The sequence below is a fragment of the Scyliorhinus canicula genome, chromosome 4 (assembly GCF_902713615.1).
Source record: "Scyliorhinus canicula chromosome 4, sScyCan1.1, whole genome shotgun sequence".
Taxonomy (NCBI): Eukaryota; Metazoa; Chordata; class Chondrichthyes; order Carcharhiniformes; family Scyliorhinidae; genus Scyliorhinus; species Scyliorhinus canicula.
In genome coordinates this window covers 212,456,196-212,476,909 of record NC_052149.1, presented here as the reverse complement: position 1 = coordinate 212,476,909, position 20,714 = coordinate 212,456,196, and the positions used below count along the sequence as shown (strand labels likewise).

The following is a 20,714-nucleotide window of genomic DNA, read 5'->3' as shown; positions in this document are numbered from 1 at the left end:
CGTCCTCAGGAAACTAAGGAAATTCAGCATGTCCACATTCACCCTTACTAACTTTTACAGATACACCATAGAAAGCATCCTATCTGGCTGCATCACAGCCTGGTAAGGAAACTGATCAACCCAGGGCCGCAAGAAACTTCAGAGAGTCGTGAACACTGCCCAGTCCATCACATGAACCTGCCTCCCAGCTATTGACTCCATCTACACCTCCCGCTGCCTGGGGAAAGCAGGCAGCATAATCAGAGACCCCTCCCACCGGCTTACTCACTCTTCCAACTTCTTCCATTGGGTAGGAGATACAGAAGTCTGAGAACACGCACGAACAGACTCAAAAACAGCTTCTTCCCCACTGTTACCATACTCCTAAATGACCCTCTTATGGACTGACCTCATTAACACTACACCCTGTATGCTTCATCCGATGCCGGTGCTTATGTAGTTACATTGTATACCTTGTGTTGCCCTATTGTGTATTTTCTTTTATTCCCTTTTCTTCCCATGTACTTAATGATCTGTTGAGCTGCTCGCAGAAAAATACTTTTCACTGTATCTCGGTACACGTGACAATAAACATATCCAATCCAATCCAATTACGTAGTAATTAAAACTACCCTCAGAGAATATGAGTTGAGACGTATAGGCAGAAATTTTGAAATAAGAAAATAGCCTGCGCAAACTCGTTTAAATAAGCAAAACAATTTTGACCATTGGACACAGGTGTTAAAGATAAAGAGAACATATGAAATCCTTTGAGAGGTGATTCTTTTAGAAGAATTTAAAGATTTGCTTCATTTGGTTATGAGGACTCATGTTGAGGGGCAAAGTATTAAAACTGAAAGATAAAAGGCAGAGTTAGCTGATGATTGCAAACTGGTCCATAGAACTAAACCTTTTTTTAATCATTCTTTTAAGTATGTGATGGATAGAAAGTGAGAAGGAGAAAAGAAAACAAATAGTCAAGAAAAAGATGGAACAGTTGGGAATGGTCAGGAAATTTCACGTGTTGAGGGTAAAAGTGACATTTGGAGGCCTAAGTGTTTCCATTGTAATGGGACGTATAAGGGCAGATTGTTGGAAACCAATTGGAAGACTAATTGCAGTAGTAGGGATGGAAGCATCTGGCGTATTTATGAAATATCGTGGAAAATGCCTTTAACAATAAAAGGAGGTTCTGGTAAATCATAATATTTGGTTGAATGCAGAATTAAAGAGCAAAGCCTTATTTCAAATAAATTTAGAGCACCCAATTATTTTTTTTCCAATTAAGGGACAATTTAGTATGGTCAATCCACCTATCCTGCACATCTTTTTCTTTTGTGGGGGTGAGACCCACACAGATACAGGAAGAATGTGCAAACTCCACATGAACTGTGACCCAGGGCCTGGTACTCGGCGCAGTGAGGCAGTAGTTCTAACCAATTAAAAAGCAAAGCTAACGAACTATTCGGACTTCATCATGAAAAGTACAAAGAGATTTGTGAACTTCAAATCAAAATGGAAGAAATGAAGAAGATGATGGATGGTATGGAATGTTGCAGTTCAAAAGTTGTTCCTGTGAATGAAAACTAATTTTTGAATACTGATACAAATATCTGATCCAAGTAATATTACTGATGTAATGGACAATAAGAAAACAACTGAAGTGCCTTCAGAATTGGAAAGTGCCAATTGTCAATCAGACGTGCTGAAATTGCAAAGTGATCTTTGAGTCTATCACTAGAGACACTGATTTAAAAATCTTTGTCAATGATACTACACAAGGTGTAGTAGTTGGAAGAAAGGCAAGTGAACAGTTTGCTAAAGACTATTCAAACTCTTGAGATAGTTCGGAATTTGTTCAAAAAAGTTGAAGGATTAGAACGAACTGTGAAACATCAGAGAGAAAGGAAGTGGTTGACATGACTCACCGGAATTGAAAATAATTCACTTGAAATTGGGACTGGGAAAAACAAGATCACAAAAAGTTCAAAGTACAAATAAAGCAAGAGTACAGTACTACTTTAAACTTGGGCATCTTAACAACGTTCTTGAAACAGCTAAAAGAGATTTTGACGAGAGGAAATTAAGAGGTTTAAAGCTCAAAAATTACATTTTGACTTGTGGTAAATTGAAATGTGAATTTACCACGTGAATTTGGGAAGTGGGCTGGAGAGTGAAGAAAAGAGCATTTGCACTGTAGATTTAAATGAAACAATATTTTCTGAGTTGAAAGCTGGAAATCAGAAGAAAAAGAAACCCAAGACATAGTAATGTTATGATAACGTTACCATGTGTAAATTATGATGATGCTGTTTAAGTCATTGTCTTTGTTTTGGTTAAATCTTTGTAATGCCATGTGAACTAAGAAAATTGTACTTGTATGATTTAATACGTTATATGGTTAGTATTATAACCCCAGTTGATATAACTGGACAGGACCATTAATTTGTTTTAATAACAAGAAATATATATTTATTAAACATGAAAAGATTGGATTACAGTTCAATACCCTTTTATTCCCCGTTTTCTTAACAGATTAACATGGAGTACAAAGTACATCTTAATCATTCTCTTGGGGTTCCGAGCCGAGAGTGTATTTTCTCACAGTCATCTTGTGTGCTTAAAAGGGACTTGGTATTAATGAGACCATTGTAGATTAAGATGTACTTTGTCATCTATGTGCAATTGTTAAATTAAGGGGGGGATTTAATAAATGCTTTTTTCCTTGCTAAAACTAATTCTGTTCCTCATGTTTTATTTTAAGTTTATGATCTTTTGAGTCAGGTTTCCATTCTGGGATCTTCCAGTTACAATGCCAAATGGGATTGTAAATTGTATTTCATTATTTTTGTCATAAACAGAAGAAACACAGATTTCTGTAATGTGATTTAATGTTCGCTTCAAAATTGAGTTCCGTTTCCTTGTTTACTGACCTTTCTGCACCATGGACCATTTGTGGTTGATGTCCAGGAGATGTGACTTGTTTGCAGGCCTAGGTCATTGGTTTTTAAAGATCCAACAGGAGTTGTGTGTAAGTAGTTTACTGTGCACTTTCAGGTTTTTGTACCAGCAATAATCCTTTGTTTGACTATCATTGGCCACTTCATAGTTGAGCTTTACATATTTGTGGAACACACCTTGTATTAAATTATGTTGCACTTTGTTTCCACCTTTCCTATCTTGTCACAGAACTCCGGGCCACCAATAATCTCCCCATCCATTCTCCACCCGGCCTCTGGATTGCCCCCTTCTCCAATACTACATCCATTCAATGCGGAGCGTGATCCATGATCACAATTGCCGAGTACTTTAACCTCTTAACTCCGGTGCTTCTCCCACCACAAAAAAGTTGATCCTTGAAAGGATGTGCAGCAGGGAGAAAAATGAATACTCCTAATCCTTTGGGCGTAAAAATCTCCACGTGTCCACTAACCTCCACCCCCTCACAAGCCCGACGAATGCCCTCGACTGAGTGAGTCAGCGAGTGCGGCTGGGACCTGTCAACACCTCCGTTCCAGCACCGTGTTCCATCCCCCCACCCCCCCCCTTACTATCAGCTTGTGGGTATCCACATCCGAGATGGCACCCAACACTCTCTTCGTGAATCCCGCATCATCCCAATTGGGGCCATACAGGCTTACCACCACCAACCTCCCCTCTAACGCACCCATCGCTATCGCATACCTGCCCCATCTGAAACCTCACCCTCTTGCCCACCAAGATTGCCACCACCACATCAGCCTTTAAACTCTTCAAGTACGCAAACACTCTTGTTCTCTTCACCGGTCCCTCATCCCCGTCACTTCCCACATCACCATTCTGACCGGGGGTGTCTCTCTCTCTCCCCCCCCATCACGATTGGCCCATCCCATCCTTTTGTTACTGTCGAATTCCCCCATCCCATCCTGGTTCAAACACCTTGCACAATATCGATCCCCTCCCCCCAACATTCTTACCTCCCAGGTCCATCGCCACTTGTCCCCCCCAACCACCACCACCACGTTCCCATTCACTAGCCAACCTATGTTTGCTTGTGCGGTGACACCTGCCAGAGTCTCCCCTTCCCCTCCTCAGTAACCCAGCCCCACGTGCCCAAAACTCACCTCCCATAAATGAAGAAACAATGCAGAACTGCACCCATAAGGCAAAAAGAAAACCAAAAGATAGAACACAAGTAAACAGACAGAAAACAAAACTCCAGTCGAATAGAAAACCCTCTTAAGAAAAACACAATCCTGTCCCCACCAACCAAGTCCAAATCCCAACTCTCATCTCATCAGTCCTTCAGCCTTAACAAACCCCTCCACTGTCTCAAAATAGAAGTTCCTCAGATTGTGAGTGAGTCGCCGCTTTGCAGGGTAAACCACTCCAAATCTCACTCCACTGCCATATAATGTGGCCTTCACCCATGCAAAGGCCACGCCCGCCTTCTCGTCAACTCTGCCATCAGTCTTGGTATATTCGTATACCAATGCCTTGCCACTTCACATCTCGTCTCTGCTTCGCCCAATTCAAAACCTCCTTCGCGTGGTAGCTGTGGAAGAAGACTGTTATGACTCTTGGTGTCTCATTCGTTTTAGGCTTCGGTCTGAACAACCTATGTGCCCTGTCCAACTCTTAGCAGGATGGTTCTACCTCTCCCCATCAACTCAGCAAACATCTTTGCAAAGTACTCAGTTGGCCTCGGGCCCTCCATCCCCTTGGGCAAGCCCTCAATTCTCAGGTTTTGCCGCCTCGCCCTGTTCTACAGGTCCTTCCCTTTAGCTCTAAGCCCTTTGCCCTCTGCCACCCTCCATAGCTCCTCACTCATCAAGGTGAACTAGTCGTTGTGTTGCAACAGTGCCTCCACCCCCATCAACTTCTTTTCTCCTTGCTCCTGCACCTCGACCGACATCTTCATCACTACCACCTTTACCGGGGAAATCGCCTGTTCCACCCACTCTTTCAACAAGGCCAAGATTTCTCTTCAAAGCACCTCCATATGCTTAACAAACAGCCTTTCAAAGTCCACCAACATCACCTCGGGAAGGAAGTGCCCCACCTGACGACGCAACCCTGCCATCTTTCTTCCTGCAGGGAACTCAGCCTCACTTGTTGGCAGACTTTGGCTCGCCCCCTTCTTTCCAACACCTTCCTTCTGGGGCTTTGACATTCCTCGTCTTCCTTATGACTTCCCACACCAACTCATCCACAAACTACCCCTGAAATTGTGCATAACAGTCCAAAAATCAGAGACTAGCAGGGGCCACCTAATGTGCGATCGTCACCTACATGCCGCCACCGGAAGCGACTGTGAGGAATTTGCACTCTCTCCCTGGATTTCCTCCGAGTGCTCTGGTTTTCTCCGCAGATAACCCTCACCGATAACGTCAGGGTGCTGCGTGACAGAAAAGTCTTTGAATTTCTAATGAGGGATGAACATTGATATAATTGAGAGAAATGCAATTATGAGTTGGCATGTTGTTGGTTTGAACAGATTAGGTGGATTAATCATGAAGGGGCAAGGTAGATCAGGAGAAACTATTCTCATTCATAGAAGGGTCATGAAGCAGAGGACACAGATTTCAAGTGACTGGCAAAAGAACCAAAGGTAACGTGAGGAAGAGCGTTTATATGCTGCGAGTGCTTATGATCGGAAATGACTGAGAAAAGGTAGTGGAGGCAGTTTCAATTGTGGTGTTCAAAAGGGAATTGAATAATTATCTGATGGGGAGAAAATTGCAGGGCTTTGAGGAAAAGGGCAGGAAAGTGTTGTTGGATAAACTGCTCTTGCAGGGCATGGGCTTGCCTGGGTGAATGTGTACAGCTTAGGAGTAGACCATTCTATGATTCTATTCTATCCACGTGTTGCCCTTTGGGAACAACATCTGAAAACATCATGGCAGGTTCTGTATATGTACTCTGAAAGCACACAGCTCTACCTCACCTGCACCTCCTGACCCCTTCTAAATTGTCAGTGTTTGACATATCTCCCTAACCTCTTCTAGCTGTACAATCCTTTGAGATTTACCTTCCAATTATTGCCTTTTATGCATCTCATTTTACACTCTGTTATTGGTACCTGTGCCTTCATCTGCTATGGCTCTAAATTTCTCTGCCCCTTCCCAAACATTTTTGCCCCTCTGTCCCCTTGAAGGCTTATGACAGCAGCAAAGATAATATGCCAGAGTGCTGGCATCCATGCACAACCCTATTGACCCCACTGTAGGTGTCATTGTTGCCCTGTCATAGCTGACCTTGTCCATTGTGTTATCATGGAAAAAGGAGATCACATGAAGCAATTCATCTACAGAGGGTGTTTGCTTACATCGAGAACTGAAAGGAAGCTGTTGAGCCTTTCCTGTCTGAGATCCCAGTCAAAAGTACACCAAGTCCTCATCAGAGTTCATGCAGGCCAGTGATACTGCACTCAATCTATAATGAGAAACACAGGGCAGCACAGTGGTGCAGGGGTTAGCACTCTAGGTCCCAGGTTTGATCCCGGCTCTGGGTCACTGTCCATGTGGAGCTGAGTGTGGCTGCAATGGTAGCTGTGTCTGTGGCTCTTTCCCCAGTCATTGTCCTATGGATATATCATTCTTTCCCCTTGATGCTATCCACCCATGGAGTCAGCTTTTAGTATGTGCTTGTCAATTTCCTTACACCTTCACTTAAGTTATCTCTTCTGTATCCCTTTTGTTTTCCTCTAGTCGCCTAGGTAGTCAGGTGCTTTTCTCACTGATGTGCTAATTTGCATCTCAAAATCTCTGGAGACTGCTATCTCTGTCAACTCCCTGTTTTGTTTTATCCCAATTTCATTTTTAAAATAATTTTCCTCAATTCTGAATACTGGATTGTAGAGTCCACTGAATCCGTGCAATGCAGAAGGAAGCCATTCGGTCCATCAGGTTTGTACTGACCCTCTGAAGCAGCAATCTACATAGGCTCACTCCCCCACTCCATCTCCATAACTCCGTGCATTGATCATGGCCAACCCTAACCTGCACATCTTTGGACGGTGGGAAGAAACTGGAGCACGTGTAAGAAACCCAAATGGACATGGGGAGAATGTACAAACTTTCACAGGCAATCACCCAAGGTCAAACCCAGGTCCCTGGCACTGTGTGGCAGCAGGGCTAACCACTGTCATCTTGCTTTCAAAGCAATAGTTTTGCTCTTCCCAGTGTTTAGATACAGGATCATTTTATGCAATTCTCAATGTCAGGCAAGCACCCTGACATCTTAAACACAGTGAAAGGGTTGATTGGGGTCGGGGGGGAGGGGGGGGGGGGGGGGGGGGGGGGGGGGGGGGCGGTTGGTTGGTAGGAAATGTCTCTCTCTTCGCTGAGGGTGGGTTAAAGCCTTATAACACCACTCCCACAGATACTTGAATTAATGAATTTACAAAGAAGATCATTTCAGGCTGCAAACCATAGACTTTACTCTGCGAGCCTGCTGTGAAGAAAAGTGCTAAAACCATCATCTGGAACAAAGACTCTTTATTCCCTCCACTTGTGATATTTACCCTTGTCAAACGCATGAGTGTGTGTGTGTGAGATATATATATATATACGGGTGGGGGCAAGTTAAAGTGGGTATTAGCTTGTTGTTTACCAGTTGCATTTGCAGCATATTTCATAGTTCTTGTTATAAATAAACAGTAATCATGTTTACATTTACAAAGCTGGCGAGTATGATTATTGGGCAGCCAAGGACTAAAGACTTCAGGTATTTTTATAAGAATTATTGGTTGTGACTCCGGGCCACGTGGGATGGAATTGGCCGTGCATTAGCCCAGGGTGTCATAATAGTCTGCAATCACGTGTCATTTTCCTGCAATGTGGGCGATTTTTGGGCGATATGGTTGAAGAAACAAACTCCTAATTTATCCACAAAGATCAGGAGGGTTGTGGTTTGTATAGACTAGTGAATCTATCCATTTTGGACATATATCTGTGTTTGGGAGCCAGTAATAAAACAGAGGGTTTCTTTTTCTACTGTGGAAAACTATTTGTAATGTCTGTTCAACTTTTTTGTGAAGTTGGAGTCACTATTCTGATTTGTCCTGCTGGAGGAGGACAGTTCCAACACAGCGGTCGCTAGCACCAGTAGTTGCATTAACTACTTGGTTAAAGTCTTGAGCAGCTGACACTGGTTTGTTTATTAAATTGGCTTTCAGGTTCTTGAGTGCTGTCTGGCATTTCTCGGCGACTGCTTTTCTTCTGCAGTATGCCTGTCCTATAGTATTTGCTGCATGAACAATTAGCAAAGCCTGCGACTACCTGGTTCATTAGCCTTTGAAAAGTGCTTGACGCATTTGAGTTGAAGTGGCATGACACAATACTGACAACAGGCCTGCGTCCATAGTCATTAAGGTGGAGATTTCCTTCATACAGGCGGTCAAAGGAACCCTTGAGTAAATCTATCTTTGTAATGTTGGCTGCATTGTCTACTGTATCCAGGCGGGAAATCGAGTAGCAGTCAGTTATAGTCACTGCATTAACCTTGTGGTAGTCAAAACAGAGTCTTGTGTATCCGTCTAGCTTGGGAAAGAGCACAACTGGGTAGCTCGAGCTACTGCTGCTTGGCTTTATTTATTGATGCTGTAGCATATAATTAATCCGAGATGCCTTCTTGAACCACTGCAGTCCATGTGCTTTAGTTAAACCTAAAGTGCTGAGCAAGTTCCAGGATTTTGACCAAACGACAGTGAAGGAACAGATAGCATGATTGGAAGATGCTGTCCAAGGGGATCCTTGGTGCGTGTTCTTGTAATCCTGTAAATGGTGCATACTGCAGGGAGGTGGGGTGGGTGGCTACACAGCTGGTTTGTGATGCAGGGTTTAATTCTATACCATTTGAGGTTATTCATGAAGGCCCGCCTTATTAACCTTGCCCCTCGCCTGAAGTGTGGTGATCCTCAGGTTAAATCGCCACCAGTTAGCTCTCCCCTTCGAAGGGGAAATAAGGTAAAGCCTATGGTCATCTGGGACTATGGCGGCTTTACCTTATCTTTGCATATTGCTGCCACTGTGTGTTGGTGTTGGAGTGAGTGAATGTTTGCGGATAGGGTGCCATTTATGTGGGCTGCTTGTCCTGGATTATGTCAAGCTTCTTGAGTGTTGGAGCTGCATGCATCCAGACAAGTGGAGAATAATCCATCACACTCTTGGCTTGTACCTTGTACAGGATTTGGGGAATTAGGATATGTTATTCACCCCCAGATTTCAAATCTCTGGCCTGCTCTTATAACCACAGTATTTATATGGCTAGTCCAGTTCAGCTTCTGGTCAATGGTAAGTCTTAGATGTTAATAGTGGGGTATTCAGCTATGGTAACACTATTGAATGTCTCGGGGAGATGGCTGGATTTTAGTTTATTGTAGATGGTCATTGCCAGGCATTTGTGACAGGAACATCCTCCATCTTATGAATAACCCCTCCTTTGACCTTGTGAGAGCGAACTTAATTTTTTCTAACTTCAGGAACTCTGCCACATACCCCAACCACGCCATCACCCTCGGTGGCTCCACCAACCTCCACCCCTGTAGAAACCGCCGCTCGGTAATTGGCGAAGGCCAAAACATCGGCACCCGTCCCCTTCAGCAGCTCTGACCCTCCGAAGATGGCCACCAGTAGGCACGGTGACATTGTCACCTCCACAATCTGCGACAGTGCTTCACAAATCGGGTCCCAAAAACCCACTATTCTCAGATATGACCAAAACATATGGACCTTTGCCAGCCCCCCACGGTGGCACAGTGGTTAGTACTGCTCCCTCACGGAACTGAGGACCTGGATTCAATCCCGGCCCCGGGTCACTGTACATAAGGATTTTGTACATTCACCCCCCCCCCCCCCACAACCCAAAAAGATGTGCAGGGTAGCTGAATTGGCCATGCTAAAGAGGCGGAAAAATAGAATTGGGTACTCTTTTTATTTAGAAAAAAAATGTTTTAATTGATTTGCCGGCCCCCTCCACACCTCTCACAATTACCCTCTGCCTCTGGAAAGAACCAGCTCATATGAGCCTACATCATATGAGCCCTATACACCACTTAAACTGTACCAGGCTCATCCCAGTGCAGGATGATGTTGCATTTCACTACAAACGCCCCCCCCCCCCCCCCCCCCCCCCACCATCCCAATTCCATTTGCAGCTCTTCCTCCCACTTCCGTTTTATCTCCTTAATTGGCATCTTATCCATGTCCACCATCCACCTGGAAATGCCCGTAATCCTCCCATTTCGCAGCTCATCCTGTGGTACCAACCTATGCAGCAAAGTATGTTCGAGCAGTTATGGGATCAAGGTTATCTACTTCCGCGCAAAGTCTCGCACCTGTATATACCTGAACTCACACCCCCTCAGCAACTTGTATCTGTAACTCTCCAAACCTTGCAAACCTCCCTTCCATGAACAGATCCCTCACCTGCTCCACCTCTTTCCTCTGCCAATGCTTATATGTCACATCCATCTCCATCAGAGCAAAACTGTAATTCCTACATATTGGGGCAGGAACAACATATCCCCGCAACACCAAAGTGTCACCTCAACTGGTTCCAAACTTTTGGGACGATGTCACCACTGAGCTCACATTCTACTTAACCGGGGTAGAACAAAAGGGGGGCCATAGCCAGGGCCCTTATGCACATCCCCACCCACAAAGTCTCCTTCACCTGCACTCACTCTGCCACCCCACCCCATCATTGTCACACCTTCTCCACATTTTGCCATCCAGTAGTAGTATAGTAGATTTGAGGGTGCCAACCCAACCACGCCTCTAGAAAAAAAACCTCTGAATCCATTCATCTTGCCAGCCCATACAAATGTCAAAATTAACCTGTCACTTTTTGGAAGAACGCCTTTGGCACGAATATCGTGAAGGATTTTCATATTGACCGTCTGCATCTTCTCCACTAGTGATAGTGGGAGGGCATCCCACCTCTTCAGATCTCCTTCCACGTCCTCCACCAAGCCGGCCAGTGGTTAGCACTGTTGCTTCACAGAGCCAGGGACCCGGGTTCGATTCCCAGCTTGGGTCACTGTCTCTGCGGAGTCTGCACGTTCTCCCCGTGTCTGCATGGGTTTCCTCCAGGTGCTCCGGTTTCCTCCCACAACTCCCAAAAGACGTGCTTGTTAGGCCAAAGCAAAGGAGTTAAATATAGTTCTTGGGACTAAAGGGATCAAAGGATATGGGGTGAAAGCAGGAACAGGTTACGGAGTTGGATGATTAGCCATGATCATAATGAATGGTGGAACAAGCTCAAATGGCCTGCTCCTCCTATTTTCTATGTTTATATTGCACAATGTTCAGCACCATTCGTGACTCCTCAGATACAGAAGCAGTTCATGTTCAAACACAGCAAGACCTGGAAAATATCCAGGCTTGGATAATAAAAGGCAAGTAATATTCGCACCACACAAGTGCCAGGCAATGATTCTCTCCAACAGGACAGAATCTAACCATCGCCCCATTCAATTGCATTACCCACTGAATCCCCCACTATCAATATCCTGGGGGTTACCATTGACCGGAAACTGAACTGAACTGGCTACAAGAACAGATCAAAGGCTCGGAATCCTGCAGTGAGTAACTCGCCACTTTCACTCCCTCACCACCTTCACTCCCTCCACCACCAATGCCCTAGCAGCAGTGTGTACCATCTCCAAGATGCACAACAGAAACTAACCAGGCTCCTTTGCACTTTCCAAATCCATAGCCACTACCATCTAGAAGGACAAGGACAGCAGATACCTGGGAGCACCACCACCTGGATGTTCCCCTCCTTCACTGTTGCTGGCTCAAAATCATGGTACTGCCTCCTTAACCCACTGTTGGTGTACACACACCACAGAGACTGCAGTGGTTCAAGAAGGCAGCTCACCACTACTTTCTCCCAACCAATTAAAGATGTGCAATAAATGCTAGCCTCGCTTGTGATCCGTATATTTTCTGAATTTTTTTTTTAAGTCCTCGTAAATCATAGAACAAGACCACTATGAAACTAGCAGGTCTCCAAAATCTAGTGTTTGATTTGTAAAATTTATTGATAATGCCACTGCTCCTTTGAAAGTCATCCAACAGCCACCACTTTGTTACAAATTTGCCTTTGTTATTTGGTTAAAATGGGAGTGCTGATGACCTTATTGGTAAAAGATTGGTTTGGAGAAAGTCCTGAACTTGATGTCAGTATAGCCAGCACGTAGCCATACTGAAAGCAATTAAGCCGTGTTAATGTTCTATTTAATTTACATAATATTAGTAACTAACTTATGTTGTCTGTTTTGCTGGATTCATCCAGCATATTTCGGTGTTGCTACAAAGAAAGCTAAAGCTGGACTTGAAATGTGAATATAGCATACTTACTGACGTAATATTTGGCGCCAATCAGTTCTTCTCCAAAATTGCAGGCTGTAAAGCACTTTTTTTAAACTCATGCCGCCAACATTTCTTTGAAACAACTGGTTGTTTCTTTCTTATCAGAAACATGAACCGTGAAGATAGAAATGTACTACGAATGAAAGAACGGGAACGAAGAAATCAAGGAATTCAGAATGAAGAGACTTTCGCTGGAAATTCCCCTCTCTTTGCTGAGCCGTATAAAGTACAGGTACAGTAAATATGGGTGAGCAAAGCTAATAATTATCCTTGAACATGCAGATTATTTAGGACAGGAAGCCAGCTGTCCTGACCCTTTCCCTTGTGATCCTAAAATGGAACTGTTTTAATGATGACAAAAGCAAATTTGAAACTGAATAAATAAAAATAATCCTTGAATATGTAAGACTTTTACACCCTACAAGGTGCTTCAAATGAAATGTAATGATTTATTAAGAAACCTATCTTCAGCAAATTGGACTCCCCAGGTACAAAGTGGAAAGTCTTGGCTTCAAAAGTCTTGTGTGAAATGCATTTGATGGGCTTAAGCTAAATATTTTTTGAACATGCTATACTTTTATTTTCTGTGTGTGGGTTTGTTTTGGAAAAAAACAGTGAGTTTGTTTTACTGCCGCTTGAGGTAATCGATATCTTGCAGTCAAGAGACACAGCTCACCAAAAAGCAAAATGTCTTATTTTTCACAATAGCATTCGGATCATATATACTTGGGGTAGTTTAGTACTTCATGCTTATTCAATGTCTTCCACTCTATGTAATCTGAATTTCCTGATCGTTTCATCAATTTTAAGGGTTGTAAACCTGAGTTTTTTGAAGACGCTATGATAGCTGCCATAAACTTTATTTATTGCTCAAATCATCATAGTCCAACAAATTTGTAATAATCAAGCAGAGAAAGTTGTGGTTAATATAAAAAAGGCCTTCGGGTAAAGACGTGCGGAATTAGATTGCACCGTTCTTTCTGGGTGTATTTCTATATGGTAATGCTCAATACTGTATTTTGGCTGTGTCTGGATCTGCACTGCGGTTGTATCTATATTCAACTCTGTTATATTTGTTAGAGCTGTACTGGTTTTTGTTGTACAGTTAGAAATCACACTGACCTTTTTGGTGATTTAAGATGTGAGGATGCAACAGCGGTAATTGAAACTGAAGACCCTATGTATTTGTATATGTACTTCGCCTGTGATCGGGATTGTTATGAATCACAAAGTTGCTGCCTGATGCATTATAGTTGTCAATTATTGCATTCGTCATCAGCTAAACACTTACTAAAAGTTAAGTTTTCTACTCTTTTTAATGTATTTTTGTTTTTAAAAAAAAAACAGGGACGAACGGAAGATAAACTTTCTAGCAGAATCCAGAGCATGTTGGGAAATTATGATGAAATGAAAGACTTCATAGGAGACAAATCTCTTCAAAAGCTCACAGTCACACCCAAAGGGACAGTTCCATCAACTACAGATGAGAAGCCTGACCAAGCTTTCTTTGGTGAGCAGAGACACGGTATATCTCACCAAAGTAGTAAGTGGACTCCAGTAGGTCCAGCAACTTCTGCTCCTGGTACTTCATCGCAGTCACAAAAGAGGTCAAGTTCAGGGTTGCAAAGCAGCCATGGCAGTAGCCAAAGACTCAGTGGTGGCAGCAGCAGTTCTGGCAGTAGCAGTAGTCAGAGACACGACCGTGATTCACACAGCAGTCGTAAGAGAAGTGGCCAACATGGATCTGAACATTCAAAATCCCATTCGGTCAGCCCAGCGAAACCACCTGCAGTTTCTTCTTCTTTAAGTTCTAGTCATTCCAGATCTCAAGGAAGTGACCACCATAGTAAGGAGCGGCACCGGTCAAAATCTCCTCGAGACCTGGACGCTACCTGGGACTCTCCATCTCGTGTTCACACATTTCCTGCTAGTGGGCAGCATTCTTCGCAGTCATTCACTCCTGCATTGATGTCCAAACCCAACTCAATGTTACAGAAACCCACTGCATATGTAAGGCCTATGGATGGACAGGATCAAGCCCCGAATGAATCATTAGAACCGAAGATTCCCTCCGAGCATTATGGTAACCAGTCTCATGGCAGTAGTCTGGCAGAAATGAAGTCGGGCAATAAAGTACATCTCTCAAAACTAAAAATCCCATCTCAACAGGAGGTAAGCAAATTGCGTCAACTTTTTTCCAAAAATTCAAAATTTGAATTCTAAAGCAATTGTATCGACGTACCAAGGTACTGTAAAATCTTGTCTGAAATAAAAATTGGTATTTTGCTGGCACTGCATGTTGTTTCAAAACCTCAAAGCCAAACTTTATAACCAATATGGAATTGCAATTAGTTCAATAGAAAGCTAAGACCGTAAAGTAGCTAGCTGATCTGCATTTAACTGCTTCCAAATACTACCTTACTGTCCTTACTGTTTTGTCTTTGCACAGAACTTTTGAGAATTGAGCTACCTTCCAGTCTCAACTGTAAAGTGAGAAACTTCTGCTTTGAGTTTTCACTCTGACTAGTACACGAAGGAGCCCAAACCAAACTTCTTATCAAAGTTGGCTTTTCCCCAATTAGTTATCCCTACTCTGGATTGCTCCTTGTCTTTTTTCAAGCCCAACTTAAACCCTTTGGTACAATGGCCACTGTTCCTTAAATGCTTTCCCACTGTTAACTGACCCACTTGGACCAGTTTGGTCCAACAGTGCCTTTCCTCTCGTTGGGCTGGAAGCGTACTGCTGCAGAAAATTCTCTTGAACACAATACAGGAACTGTCGACCTCCTTGTCCCTTTGAACTATTCCTATGCAGTCTATATTTGGATAATCAAAAGTCCCCCAGTCTCTAATTCTTGCACCCCTCCGTAATTTATTTGCAGATGTGTTTCTCTACATTGCATGCACTAGTAGTTGGCCTATATGCTGGACTGATTATATTACTGCTACTTTTTCACTCTATCTCTTACCATGACCACTCCAACAAGAGAGAATCCAACCATCACCCCTTGACATTCAATTACATTACCATTGCTGAAACCCCCACTATCAACGATTCCGGCTTGGGTCACTCTGTGCGGAGTCTGCACATCCTCCCCGTGTGTGCGTGGGTTTCCTCCGGGTGCTCCGGTTTCCTCCCACAGTCCAAAGATGTGCAGGTTAGGCCATGCTAAATTGCCCTTAGTGTCCAAAATTGCCCTTAGTATTGGGTTGGGTTGTTGGGATGGGGGAGGTGTTGACCTTGGGTGGGGTGCTCTTTTCAGGAGCCGGTGCAGACTCGATGGGCCGAGTGGCCTCCTTCTGCACTGTAAATTCTATGTAATATGTAATTCTATGTAGCACTGGGGTTTACCATTGACCAGAAACTGAACTGGACCAGCCATATAAATACTGTGGCTACAGAGCCAGGTCAGAGATTAGGAATTTCACAATGAGTAACTCCTCCTGACTCGCCAACCCTGACCACCTACAAATCAGGAGTGTGATGGAATATTCTCAACTTGCCTGGGTGAGTGCAGCTCTAACAACACTCAAGAAACTTGAAACCACCCAGTACAAAGCACCCGCTTGCTTGATAGGCATCCCATCCACAACATTCACTCCCTCCACCACCGATGCACAATGGCTGCAGTGTGTACCATCTCCAAGATGCACTGCAGGACCTCAGTAATGCCCCTTCAACAGAACCTTCCAAACCCACAACCACTGCCATCTCGAAGGATAAGGCAGCCAAGGCAGGGAAACATCACCACCTTCATTTATTGCTGGGCCAAAATCCTGGAACTTATCCCTACCAGCACTGTGGGTGTAGCTTACATGACCATAAGACACAGAAGCAGAATTAGGCCACTCGGCCAATCGAATCTGCTCTGCCATTCAATCATGGCTGATATTTTTCTCATTCCCATTCATCCTGCCTTCTTCCCATAACCCCTGACCCCCTTATTAATCAAGAACCTATCTATCTCTCTCTTAAAACATCAGTGATTTGGCCTCCACACCCTTCTGTGACAGAGTTCCACAGATTCACCACCCTCTGGAAGAAGAAATTCCTCCTCATCTCTGTTTTAAAGGATCGTCCCTTTAGTCTGAAATTGTGTCCTGGTTCTAGTTTTTCCTACAAGTGGAAACATCCTCTCCACGTCCACTCTATCCAGGCCTCACAGTATCCTGTAAGTTTCAATAAGATTCCCCCCCGCCCCTCCTCCTCATCCTTCTAAACTCCAACGAGTACAGACCCAGAGTCCTCAACCGTTCCTCATACGACAAGCTCTTCACTCCATGGGTCATTCTTGTGAACCTCCTCTGGACCTTTTCCAAGGCCAGCACATCCTTACTTGGATACAGGACCCAAAACTGCTCTCAATACTCCAAATGGGGTCTGACCAGAGTCTTATTTAGCCTCAGAAGTACATCCCTGGTCTTGTATTCTTGCCCTATCGACAAGAGGACAGCATGGTAGCACAGTGGTTAGCACAGTTGCTTCACAGCTCCAGCGTCCCTGGTTCGATTCCTGGCTTGGGTCACTGTCTGTGCAGAATCTGCATGTTCTCCCTGTATCTGTGTGGGTTTCCTCCGAGTGCTCCGGTTTCCTCCCACAGTCCAAAGATGTGCAGGTTAGGTGGATTGGCCGTGCTGAATTGCCCCTTAGTGACCAAAAGGATTGGTGGGGGCAGGGTGGAAATGTGGGTTTGGGTAGGGTGCTCTTTCCAAGGGCCAGTGCAGACTCTTATGGGCCGAAGGGCCTCCTTCTGCACTGTAAATTCTGTGAATGCTAACATTGCATTTGCCTTCATAACTGCTGACTGAATCTGCACGTTAACCTTCAGAGGATCATGAACAAGGACTCCCAAGTCCCTCTGTGCTTCTGATTTCCTAAATATTTCCCCATTCAGAAAACAGTCAATGCCTCCATTTCTCCTTCCAAAGTACATAACCTCATACTTTTCCACATTGTATTCCATCTGCCACTTCTTTTGCCCACTCTCCTCGCTTGTCCAAGTCCTTCTGTAGCCCTTTTGCTTCCTCAATACTACTTGTCCCTCTACAGATCTTTGTATCATCTGCAAACTTAGCAACAGTGCCTTCACTTCCTTCTTCCAGATCATTAATGTATGTTGTGAAAGGCCCCAGCACTGACCCCTGAGGCTCACCAGTAGTCACTGGCTGTCATTCTGAAAAATACCTCTTTATCCCCATTCTCTGCTTCTGCCAGTCAGCCAATCCTCTATCCATGCCGGATCTTACCTTGAACACCATGAACTCTTAACTTATTTAACAGTCTCCTATTCGGCCCTTGTCAAAGGCCTTCTGGAAATCTAAATAAATCACCTGCATTGGTTCTCCTTTGCCTAATTTCCTCAACACGGTAGCATAGTGGCTAACACTGGCTTCACAGCACCAGGGTCCCAGGTTCGATTCCCGGCATGATTCACTGTCTGTGCAGAGTCTGCACGTTCTCCCCATGTCTGCGTGGGTTTCCTCCGGGTGCTCTGGTTTCCTCGCACAAGTCCCGAAAGACATGCTATTAGGTCATTTGGACATTCTGAATTCTCGCCATGTCTGCACAAGCGGGCGCTGGAGTGTGGCTAATGGGGGAGTTTCACAGTAACGTCTTTGCAGTGTTAATGTAAGCCTACTTGTGACAATAAAGATTATTATTATTAGTTGTCATAGTCGCCATTACTGATACCAGCATTCAATTTTTAGATTTGTCAGACATTTTTTTTTAATAAATTTAGTGTACCCAATTATTTTTTCCAATTAAGGGGCAATTTAACGTGGCCAATCCACCTAACCTGCACATCTTTGGGTTGTGGGGGCGAAACCCACGCAGACACGAGATTTGTCAGACATGACCTCCACTTGACAAAGCCATGATGACTCAGTCCTATTTTACCATACACTTCCAAGTTCTCCACGATTTCATCTTTAATAATGGACTCTAAAATCATACCAATGACAGAAGTCAGGCTAACCGGCCAATAATTTCCCGTCTTCTGCCTCCCCCCCCCTTCTGAAACCTTCATCACATAGACTGCAGTGTTGCATGAAGGCGACTTGACACCACCTTCATTAGGCTGTTAGGGGTGGGAAATAAATGCTAGCCTGACCAGCAATGCCGAAATGCCATGAATGATTTTTTAAAAACAAAAAACATTTGTTCTACTCTTTTCATTTTATATCCAGCATATCATCTGGGCTGTTTCTGGAACAGTGACCCATTTTATAGGGATAGGCGGTAAGCCGGGCTCTCTCTCCCCTACCAGAAATTCTTTTAATATTAGGAGTGTTGCTTGAGAGCTGCATTTTCATAACAGACACTTGCGCAAACACACAGAATCAATCAATCTCTCGCTCTCTGTCTGCCTCCCTCTCGCTCTCTGTCTGCCTGCCTCTCGCTCTCTGTCTGCCTCCCTCTCGCTCTCTGTCTGCCTCCCTCTCGCTCTCTGTCTGCCTGCCTCTCGCTCTCTGTCTGCCTGCCTCTCGCTCTCTGTCTGCCTGCCTCTCGCTCTCTGTCTCTCCCGCCTCTCGCTCTCTGTCTCTCCCGCCTCTCGCTCTCTGTCTCTCCCGCCTCTCGCTCTCTGTCTCTCCCGCCTCTCGCTCTCTGTCTCTCTCGCTCTCTGTCTCTCCCGCCTCTCGCTCTCTGTCTCTCTCGCCTCTCGCTCTCTGTCTCTCCCGCCTCTCGCTCTCTGTCTCTCCCGCCTCTCGCTCTCTGTCTCTCCCGCCTCTCGCTCTCTGTCTCTCCCGCCTCTCGCTCTCTGTCTCTCCCGCCTCTCGCTCTCTGTCTCTCCCCCCTCTCGCTCTCTGTCTCTCCCGCCTCTCGCTCTCTGTCTCTCCCGCCTCTCGCTCTCTGTCTCTCCCGCCTCTCGCTCTCTGTCTCTCCCGCCTCTCGCTCTCTGTCTCTCCCGCCTCTCGCTCTCTGTCTCTCCCGCCTCTCGCTCTCTGTCTCTCCCGCCTCTCGCTCTCTGTCTCTCCCGCCTCTCGCTCTCTGTCTCTCCCGCCTCTCGCTCTCTGTCTCTCCCGCCTCTCGCTCTCTGTCTCTCCCGCCTCTCGCTCTCTGTCTCTCCCGCCTCTCGCTCTCTGTCTCTCCCGCCTCTCGCTCTCTGTCTCTCCCGCCTCTCGCTCTCTGTCTCTCCCGCCTCTCGCTCTCTGTCTCTCCCGCCTCTCGCTCTCTGTCTCTCCCGCCTCTCGCTCTCTGTCTCTCCCGCCTCTCGCTCTCTGTCTCTCCCGCCTCTCGCTCTCTGTCTCTCCCGCCTCTCGCTCTCTGTCTCTCCCGCCTCTCGCTCTCTGTCTCTCCCGCCTCTCGCTCTCTGTCTCTCCCGCCTCTCGCTCTCTGTCTCTCCCGCCTCTCGCTCTCTGTCTCTCCCGCCTCTCGCTCTCTGTCTCTCCCGCCTCTCGCTCTCTGTCTCTCCCGCCTCTCGCTCTCTGTCTCTCCCGCCTCTCGCTCTCTGTCTCTCCCGCCTCTCGCTCTCTGTCTCTCCCGCCTCTCGCTCTCTGTCTCTCCCGCCTCTCGCTCTCTGTCTCTCCCGCCTCTCGCTCTCTGTCTCTCCCGCCTCTCGCTCTCTGTCTCTCCCGCCTCTCGCTCTCTGTCTCTCCCGCCTCTCGCTCTCTGTCTCTCCCGCCTCTCGCTCTCTGTCTCTCCCGCCTCTCGCTCTCTGTCTCTCCCGCCTCTCGCTCTCTGTCTCTCCCGCCTCTCGCTCTCTGTCTCTCCCGCCTCTCGCTCTCTGTCTCTCCCGCCTCTCGCTCTCTGTCTCTCCCGCCTCTCGCTCTCTGTCTCTCCCGCCTCTCTACCCCTCAAATGTAAAACTGCTGGACCTACTGCAGAAACATTGGTGTAGTTATTTCACTGAATGAATTTGAAAAACAGTAGTTGATTAACCTTTGTTCACCACTGTATATTGCTCGATTGGCATTCTGGGTAACTTAGCAGTAGGTCCACTTTTTGTGTAAAACTTTATTTCTATAGAATTCCAATAGGACAGGACGAGTCCATTGGGCCCATCACGTCTACACCGACCCTCCAAACGAGCAACCTATCCAGGCCCACTCCCCCACCCTATTCTCGTAACCCCATCTAACCTGCACATGTTTGGACACTAAGTGGCAGTTTTTACCATGGCCAGCCTCCTAACCTGCACACATCCACACAGACACTTACCCAAGGTCGGAATAGAACCCGGGTCCCTGGCACTGAGGCAGCAGTGGTAGCCACTCTGCTGCCCAAGAAGTTAATTTAGGAAAACTGTTTTATCATTGAAATAAAATTCTGAAAATAAATGCTCAAGAGGGCAGACTGCTGTATTTTGGGTGTAAATAAGGGCTGTCAAAAAGTGCTGCCATCCATCAAAAATGGCTAATGAGGGCCAATATTTA

At 45.5% G+C, this 20,714-nt stretch overlaps 1 protein-coding gene across 5 annotated transcripts in view; it reads left to right on the top strand.

Annotated features, from left to right (window-relative positions):
- Positions 1-20,714, top strand: part of aff4 (AF4/FMR2 family, member 4) — a 136,484-nt gene that overhangs the window by 54,253 nt on the left and 61,517 nt on the right. For all 5 annotated transcript variants that reach the window (XM_038796030.1, XM_038796028.1, XM_038796032.1 and 2 more), the window contains exons 3-4: positions 12,444-12,570; positions 13,686-14,510. In XM_038796030.1, coding sequence (XP_038651958.1) covers positions 12,444-12,570; positions 13,686-14,510 — 952 coding nt within the window. The remainder of the gene's footprint in view (positions 1-12,443; positions 12,571-13,685; positions 14,511-20,714) is intronic.